We start from the raw sequence: 10,024 nt of genomic DNA, 5'->3' as shown, positions 1-10,024 counted from the left end.
CGTTTCGTGCCGTTGTTTGCCGGTTGGGTTGGCATGATTTCTGTTGATTTTTTTCTTCTCCTTTTCGTTTTCATCGTCCACGCACTTCTGGTACAGGTTGTAAAAGCTGTTTATGGCTAGTGTCATTTATTTTATTTTACTGAATTGCTCGCGAACCGATGCCGAAGTCTACAGCAGCAGGGGACGAAGCGCGGAGTTTATGATTGAAATCTTGTTCGGTAGTGTAAAGGAATCTGCCCCGTGGGGCGGAATGTTTGTAGGTTGTAAAATGCAATCATGACTATGGTAGCAATATAAGGTATTCCTGTCGATAGTGGCGAGTGCGTCGATGAGATGTTTGAGATACCGTGTGTACCGAAATGGTGCAACTAAACTTTACGTCATAATTTCACAACCTTTTGTTTGATAAATAAAACAAATTATATTACCTTTTTAGCTAATGATAGTTGTGTACAGAAGTTATAATTTTTTCCTAACCGCAACTTTAGGTATCTAATTTTTCTCAAATTCGATAAAGAAAATATCAAAAACACGGGTCGTTACTGAATAGAACCAAGAAAATATATCCGCTATTCAATAATATGGACTTTCCCTCAACTTACACTCAGTGGTCGAGTGGTCGTAAACGATTTTACAAATTTCTTTACATGTTCATGGGCCTGGAATCCCCAGCGGTTTACCGTCCGATGCCATTACGCTGGCGACTGTCATTGGCCTAAGAAGGACACATCTTACTGCTCATAAGTTTGAAGCATAACTTTGGGTCTGTCGCGGCGTCCCAATGCTTACCTTTCTTTGGTACATAGTTCCAACCCGTACCGGGAGAACGCACTCGAAATATGCAAATCCACCGCACGTGGACTGGTAAATCCCAGGCCCGGTGTTTTTCGGGTATGTTTTTGAAAAACCGAAAGCCTCTCGGCGTGCCGCATGGTTACAAACATTGTCGTTTTATTTATTTATTTATTTTTTCCTTCGCGCACAATTTACCCGTTTGTACTTTTCCAGGACGGGGAAATATTTTTGCGACTTGCTTTACTCCCAGGGGCCAGTCCCGCGTAACCACAGGCTTCCAACAACTGATAGCGTACGATAGCGAAAGGGCCAACCTTGTCTGAAGATTTTCCTTCACCGTCCTTGAAGATCCTGTCGAGCGGAAGCATACGGTACGCGACACACGGACCACATAAAATCCAGCTTCCTTATACCTCGTAAACTCCACCACCAAACGAGGACGGCGTGCACACCCGGCAGCGGTGCCTTCAACAGCGTCCCTGTAGCTGTCCGTACGGTTGCCGCTGTGACTTCCGATGCATGAAAACATGATTTTATGTGTCGACAACATGGCCAATATGGCATCGCACGGCATGTCCTCTCGTGAGACACTGAAGACGCCATCCCGGGCTGGTCGGAAATAACATTTGAGACACATATTTGGCATGTGGCACCAACCGGCAGCACCGGGGCATCCCCCTCGGGAGAACGTTATCGGTTGAAGTTTAATATGTTTTGAACACATTTGATTCCAGCCACGACGGGAAGTGTTCTTCGAGACAATCCGCCTTGTCGCGCGCCATATCCCGATGGATGATTGAGTAATGAGCAGAGGGAGTTTACTGCAATATGCTCCGGGTGATTTACAATCCTTACCGGATTGAACGAATGTGTTTAGCATGACAACTCCCAGCGCTGGTAGTGTTTTGGGTACGACAATCGTTAATTTCCATTTGGAAGCCAGTCGGTTTGTTACCCCGGGACGATATGAAAATCCAACGTTACAAATAACAGACACAGGCTCAGTTTAATAACATTTTTATAAAGAGATGAATCATTTTCAACGTTCATATTCACTTGAGAACTGTCCTGTTCTTCGATCCTTTAAAAACACTTTTTCCACAATAAACTTTAAAATAAGAACCGGGCTCAATAATTTGTACGCGTCTATAAGTACATATAACCTAAAAACGGGTCCAACATTGAAACCCAATCGTAAAAGTTAATATAAAAAAAATCTAACCAATGTGTTCTAACAATTAATTCAACGAAAAATCTACCAGCTAACATGAAATCGACGACTAAATCACGAAAAATGTCAGATTGAAAAAGACCAAATCTATCAACTAAAAAATTACAAAAAAAGAAAAAAAAATCAGGAAAGAATTTTCAGATAAAATTAAAGATGACACGTCAATTCTAATATGATGGATTTGCGAGGCTCACACTACCTTATGCTCCTGCATGATTATCAAAACTATTTATATTTTATTGGGGTTTAATGTCCGTATCTATTTACGTATCTATTTAACAATACGCTGGCCTTCCCAACCATTACTTCTAACATTACACATTAAACATTTATCAATTGTAGCCTAACGGAGTTCCTTGCCTCTCCTAACGATATATAAAATCTAGGAATGAATTATCTTTCAAAATGTAAAATTAACAGTCAAATAATGTGTTGCATTTAAGTGAACTGCCCCACATACTTGTAAGAGTTTGACACCTCTGGTGGAGATGATCTACTCTAACTGCATCGGCAACGTACCTACATTGAGCTGATAAGCCTTGTATAGCCTTGCCCTAGAACCATCGGCAATAGTGCGAGAATGCAAAACTACGCGCATATTTATTTGCAACCGATTTGCTTCTAGGTTAGTCAGGATTTTTCAACCGATCAGTTGCAATCAGCTAGTTGTAGAGACAAGTATTGCGTGGAAAATCAAAAAGTTAGTGGCGCCATGGTTCGTTTGTTGATTTTGTGTTCTTTCGTGCTGATTCCGGTGGTCTTCGGTGCTCCCACTGTGGTATGGATGGTTGATAATAACCTCACTTTCAAGACTAAACTCCTCTGAACCTTTGCTTATAGCACCTACAGAATGAGTTCTACGAAAGTGCGACGGTTCCATCAACTCCCGACAAGAACGCTGTGGCGCTCGATAACCGAGGATCGTTCAACCAAATTCATCGAATTCCAGAAAAACCTCACATTGTGGAACCAACGTGGATCACCGTCACGATGCCACCGTCCCTGCCCGGCCAGTTCGGCCATTCCGGCCAGCCACCGATAATGCAGCCGTACTACACCTACATTCCCGTTCCACCGCTAAATCAGCCATGGTCCGGACCGTGGCCCACGTACCATCCACCCATGCCGGTGCTTCCTCCACTGCCAAGCAATCAGCTCTGTAACCAACCATCGAACGCTTATCGTGTGACATACTAAAACTCGTGCGAGACTCGCACCGAACATCTTCAAACTGCATTTTTTCACTTCCTCGTCCCTTTCCGAAATATGGCTCCCGGGGCACCACGGTTCCATCCTTCCCAGGTAGGATATCGATTACATGCTTCTGGTTAATTTATTCCTCCCCGTGGAATCATTTTTTAAACCTCAGTTTATGCTGTGGAGCTTCTTTAATACTTGTTTTTAATAAAAATTCACCTTCCCTCAACTGGTCGATGGTGCAGCGTCGATGTCAAATAAGTTCATCACAGCTATATGTTTCGGTGAATAAAACCAACTCTTTCCGCCCTTTGCTCATTACCTACCGCAAATCCTTAGTTTTGTTTGCAAAATGCAATAATCTTCCGTGTGCAGTAGAAATCGACGTCCGATTCATGCCAACATGGTTTATCGGAGGTGAGAAATCTCACGAAATTCTACGGACAAAAACACCAAAGCATTCCATTCAACTCACTGCTCAGTGTCATATTTCAAGGTTGTTATTCATTACAGGATTTGTTTCTGTGCATGCGTAACATCGTTCATATCTGTGTGACAGCTTAATGTGAAATGATTCTTTGATAAATCTCTCCTATAGGATTCGACAAGCTGTAAAGTGTCTATGAACATTTTCATTAACTAAACAAGAAAAAACAAATTAGTAACATGGCGAGGTTGGTTGAGACTGTTGCAACGTTATGAAGCCAGCAATGAGCAATACAAATTTAAACGCGCATTTCACATCTGGTGAGCTGATTAAATTGTGCCTTATCGATTAAAGGATTGTTTAGACTCCACGGACACTCGTTTTCATAGCAATTTACAATAAACCATTACAGTCATCGTCGAAATGCAGTGTGAAATTAACAATGGTACAATGTTTAACCAACCCAATAAAAATTATTGCAACAAAAGCTGCCTAAAAATCCATTAACGTTTAAACGTCGGCCTTCAATAACATGATGACAAATTTATTTATCATAAATAAAATCATTAACTGCTTGAACAATTTAGTATTAAATTATTCCACACCGAGTTGGTATAATGCAACAATTATTGTGCAATAACTCTCTGCCATTTTTTGATTCTGAAAAGTAAGTATAAGTATATTATTTTATTTCATATGAGTAAATTTACCATTTTCTTATATCTATTATTGGTCTTAAAAAAATCATTACTAAAATCGTGATCATGAAATAAAGTCACTTACAAACACCCAGCAATTCTGTACGGAATGCATACCTCATAGTTTTTGTTAATTAAATACAGACATCGGTGTTTGTGTTTTGGTTCACAACTTTCTGTACCATCTTTCCGGAACTACTGTAAAAAAAACTTGCAACCCAAAGGAATCGTTTAGCTGGCCATTTTCGGCTTATTCAAATGAAAACCCCACGCGAACCGAACGAAATTTATTAGCTGACCACACTCGCTGCACTTTGAGTGCATCCCACAGGAACCGAAGCAAACTCATCTTTAGTTCGTTATTTTTTGCTAGTGAGCTTCATTTGCACAGCCCGGTTTATTTTTTCGTTTGCCCAACCGTAGCACTCAAAAGGCGCGATTATTCCAAGCACCGAACGTTGCTAGCCGCTCGGTGGGTAAACAAACCCTCAACTTCGTGGTGCAGCAATCCTCCCAGCCTTGTCGAATGCAACCTCCATCAGAGCGGTAAGACTGACGCTTACGAAAGCTCTAACTTTATTTGTAATAAACACCCTCCGCAGCATACTGCCTGCTGCATCCGCATCGATCGCCCGGGCGCTGGTGGCCACGCTTGTGGCGGCCACAGTTTCATCCGCGAGCACGGATGAACTAAGAGTAAATTAAAGTCGGATTACGCTGATAATGGGCACTCGACAGAGGGAACACCCGACAGTTGCTGGGTTGGATGAATGGCCCACTTTTTATGTTCTTTTTCGAAAACATGACGAACGCAGTGATGTTACCTTTGGGGGGTCCGCGACAGCCGAGCGGTAGCGCCGGTTAGAAAATCGGCCCATGAGCGCCGGGGCTCACCACCTCGACGGCGTGGGTTCGAATCCCATCCGAGACCGGACCCTCCCCTGTACGAGAGCGACTGACTATCCACGTACAATAGGGAAACAAGTCTCGTAAGCCCTTAACGGGGCAGGCATGACCAAGAGGTCGTTACGCCAAGAAGAAGAAGTGATGTTACCTATCCACCAAGGACGCATCAAGGACGGTTTTACATTGATTTCAGTGTAGTTTTCAGATTTATTCCTGTATCGGATGAAAGGAAAGTCATGGTAGGATTCAAAAAGCGTTCGTTTACGCATTTTTTTTTCTTTAAACATCAATGTATTTCTCAACCTAAGGCCTAACATCATATGTACTCAACCTAAGGCCCGATCCGCTGAGCCCAGATGGTGGAAGAGAGACACCATACAACAACTTTCAAATTCAGCTATCGGACGCACAATTGAGCAATATATAAAGATTTAAAATCGAAAATTTCCAAGATCAGCCGAAAAATTAAACCTACCATTTGGTTACCCTTAATTCATGCATTTTCCAGATGCGTCCTTAACATGAAACGCTTGTCAAGTAGAACGCCAAGATCACAGAACGTCTCTGCACGATCCAGAACACAGTTTTCCACATGACAGTCAAACGAGACTTGAACCGTGGACCGAGCAAGCGACAGGACACTTTTATTCACTATAATTACACCAGACACTAAAACTGGTCAAGACCTGTGAAAGGTGCATCAAATCGTCAGGATCCTTAACTAAACCTATCAACTAAATTTGCTAAAAATTGAATCTTCTGGTCGGAGTACATCAACAGAGCATCATCATTGATGCGATAGCGTCGCAACATCGGATCAATGCGATCGCCGGAATACCGTCAAGGCCTACGTTGGTAAATAGTTTAAGTCTTCTTATACAAGTAGCCACCGAGCTGCGTTCACATGTAGATAAACCATATTCAGAATCTTGGAAGGTGTGCTAGGTATCAGCAATTGATGACGGATCCAGTGTCGCAGCGGTAAATAGAGCTTGAAATCTGGGATGGTTTCGTAGAGGGGAGTCTCCTGCTGTCATGGTCTCCCGAGTTAGTGTTAATGATATTAAATTATTTCTGATGATATTAATCTATTTAAAAAAAAAGCTATGATACACACATGCTATGAGTTGCTCCTTCTGTTAACAATGATAATGAAACGTTCCTCAACCCATTTGAACATCAAAATTTAATATTAAATGTATTTTTCATCCTAAAAAAGTGCTGCATTTCTCGCCAAAAGCTCTTTCATTATTCGTTCCATCAACTTTATTATATTCTTGTAGTAAAAATAATGTACACCGTCGTTTGCTCTCAGATTGCTTGCGTGGTGACCACAAATTGGCTTCTCTAAGATATCTGATGAATGAGGTTGAGTGTTTTTATTTTATTTTTTATCTGTTCCATTTTTCTACCGTTATTGTTACATTGGAAAACTCTTCAGGCCTTAGCATTTCTTTCTCACCTTTAAAAACTAGTCTGTGTATCGAGCGTTCCTATATACAACATTTCAATCCACAATGTCCCATACTTTATCTTTTAGTCCACATAGTCCATTTGTGGACTTCCAATGGGCTGTTATCATACATATATTTCAGATGGGAAAATCAGTGGGTTTTATCAACTTTTTTGTTTGTCAACAAACAAGAACACGAGCCGTAAGCCCATCCTCATTAGCAGTTTGAGGAAACAGCGATAATAGGATATCTCTGGCGAGCAGCAATCAGTGTTCAATTTAATTTCATTAAAACGCCATCATTGCTGCCTCCAATGGATTGTTCTACATCTCATTATCCGGTATATCGTTGGTACGGACTAGTTAACCATGAAGCGTTACAGTGAATACATCTACTTCTGTGGAGTGGTGCTCGGATGGTTGATGCCAGCCGTACACGTTAGTACTATCAGCCGTATAGCCAGGATCGTTGTATCTCACTGTTTCATCGATTTCAGTCTCAGTCGAATGAAATATTTGTCTCTAACGAGCCAGCTCAGAGCATGTTACTGGATGAGTCGGTCCACCCGAGTGAAGAGTCCGTCACGAATTCCACCGATCTGCTGCCCGAAAACATATCTAACAACGGGTTTTCAACGGAACCACGATTTGACTATGACAACGTAACGCTTACGAACGAGATACTGGATTTCGAAGACGCTGGAGCAAGCAATAAACCCGACCAGGAGCCAGGAGAGTCAAAAACACCGATGGCAATAAACTACGTGAATTCGTCCAAGGATTTCGACTATCGCTACCCACCATCGTACGATTATTCGTATGATGGACAAAGGAATGGAACGAACCGGACAGATTATGGTAATCCCTTCAGTAATGAATACTCCAAATTCATTACACCTTGCTTTGCAATTTATTCCCATTGCCTCATTGTAGGGGTCATTCAGACTATCTTTGGCGGAATTGGAAGCGTGTTGGCGAATCCATTCGACCCTGCGTCGCACCAAGAAGCAGAGACCAGTACTGAGACATCGGAAAAGGCTAGCAATGTAACGGATAGTATTTTTTTGTACCGCAATGCACCTCCGGCGAATAGCACCTTCCCCAGCGTGTATCTTTACAAAGCACCCGTCATGATGGACATTCCGAGTAGGATGGTCACACAGGACCCTGAAACAACCACTTTCAGGGTGGGTTTTGTAGTACCGAACCCCTTTGGGACACTGTATCGTGGTAGTTTTTATAGTGCCAGTGGTGTACAACCCAGAATAGCCCAGAATAGACCGGAACTCGCGGTTGGCGGTGATACGCTGCCCGTCCTTCCGCGGATGCGTAGTCCCACAGCTACGACAAGGAACAAACCTAAAACCCCCAGAACAAGCAAAAAACGAACGACCACAGGGCGACCGAAAAAGAACACCGCGGCTCCGACGGATATCAGGCGGTTCCGAGCGTTGCAGCGCACAATGCGGACTACAGCGGCTCCGTTGTTGCGAATTGCAAGGGTCGGTACAAGAAGCAGACGTCTTACAACGACCAAACAATCTGCCATTCGGTCGCGGAAGCATATGCGAGGCTTGCGGAATACGCGCACTCGACGCCGGATGCAACCTACCAAACGGATCCGGAAACGACCCCGGACAAGGCCAACCAAAAGGGTCCGAACGTTAGCCAGGCCACGGCAACGACAACGTCCTGCAACGTCCCGGTTCCGGTCAACGATTTTGGATTACGATTTTTGGTATTTTTGAATCGTGCATAATATAAACGTCTCTTATATACATGAAAAGTAAAAAGCAAGGAACCTTCATACTAATTGTTGTGGAGGCTTAGTTTGTAGAAAAAAACACCGATTAATCGATCGCTACTGCAATATATTCAATAAAATATTTCACCATTCGACAATTTTTAAAACACAACACAATTCATTTCATCTATGTGCAGTATAACACACATACAGTATTCGAGAATATTTCTTTCAGTGCAAGTAAATATTGTCAAACCAAAAATAGTCCGAGAACAAACAACCAACATTTCTACAGTGTTTCGGAAAAAAACAACGCAATGTAGCGTTGTCTAGTTTTTAAGTTTGATTCTGAACAAAATAATATGCGTAGGATAAGCCAAAATCTAAAATATCACGAGGTAATTGTTACCAAATATCAATCGCATTATCCTGCTGTCTATGCGATATCATACATTGATTTCTGTGCATCAATTTTATTTCTCGGTAATCAAACACAATTACAAACGACTGCAAAGGTTTGCGAATGGTTTTGCGGTGTACTCCGTCGGCAGTTATGCTCATCGTCTTACAATAGATGTTGGTCAAGCCGCGAATGGGGTTCCAAACTGTAGTTTTTGTTTACAAAATTGTGAAAGGCCTGATGCTAATGTATTCGAAGGAAAGAATAGTTGTTGCGTCTGAAGTGCACTGGTATCACACTCGTAATGCGCATGAACCAAGACCTCTCTATGGTACAACAGGATGCCGAGGAAGATTAAACATGCTCGAAATCTAAGGGAGTTCAAACGCCTATGCGCCGTATATGTGAAACGGGTAGTTTGACCCATGCTTGTAGTGTATTTAGTAAAGGTTGTAGTTTTTGAGCCCGTATGTCAATTAGTCAACATGGTCCGTTGATTACGGTGATGATAAGTAAAAAACGAATAAATACTTTTGGTTATTTATTGTTTAGTTTAAATAAATGAAATGTAAGAGTCTACATAGTTTTGACACACGCGCACGTAAATGAGGACAAAAATGACCATACGAAAAGAACTAGATGTGTTGTATTTCCTTTCTGTTCTTGATAGTGGCACCACATTATCCACCAATTGGCGGTGGGAGCTACAAACAGAGCAGTAATACCCTTTTACACTCCGGACGGTGGTGCCTCGTTAACCTTGGGGGATTCGGTGATTTACCTTTCGAGGTGATTGCTCGGAAACGTTGCATGCAAGGAACAAGATCAAGTCCCTTAAGTAGCACTGGCATGTTTCACCACATTATCAACTATTGGTAACTGGCGACGTAAACTAAAATTATGAAAATAGCTGCCCTACTCTCGAAGTGGTGTTCTCCTTTTGCTAGTTGAGAAATCTAAGATGTATCTCTTTGTGCAATTGATGGCGACCGTTGTATTAATGGAGCAGAGTTGGATATGAATATTGTGGAGCGTAATGCCCCAATGCTCCCTCTCGTTTGATGATTTACAGTGACCCGTTTTTTTTGTTGAGAAAAAAATAATAAAAACATACATCTAAAAAAATAGTGAGAAGATAAAGTGCCCACTTTGAAATTTCGAGTTTTGCATAAA

General features: G+C 42.0%; 1 protein-coding gene across 1 annotated transcript; it reads left to right on the top strand.

Annotated features, from left to right (window-relative positions):
* The first annotated feature begins 2,693 nt into the window (after positions 1-2,693).
* On the top strand, positions 2,694-3,223 carry LOC131263080 (uncharacterized). The gene is made up of 2 exons (XM_058265230.1): positions 2,694-2,804; positions 2,867-3,223. Exons 1-2 carry the CDS (start codon positions 2,739-2,741, stop codon positions 3,221-3,223), a joined length of 423 nt encoding a protein of 140 aa, XP_058121213.1. The 5' UTR covers positions 2,694-2,738.
* Positions 3,224-10,024: the final 6,801 nt, after the last annotated feature.

The sequence above is a fragment of the Anopheles coustani genome, chromosome 3 (assembly GCF_943734705.1).
Source record: "Anopheles coustani chromosome 3, idAnoCousDA_361_x.2, whole genome shotgun sequence".
NCBI classification, from domain to species: domain Eukaryota; kingdom Metazoa; phylum Arthropoda; class Insecta; order Diptera; family Culicidae; genus Anopheles; species Anopheles coustani.
This window is presented reverse-complemented; position numbering and strand designations above follow the sequence as displayed.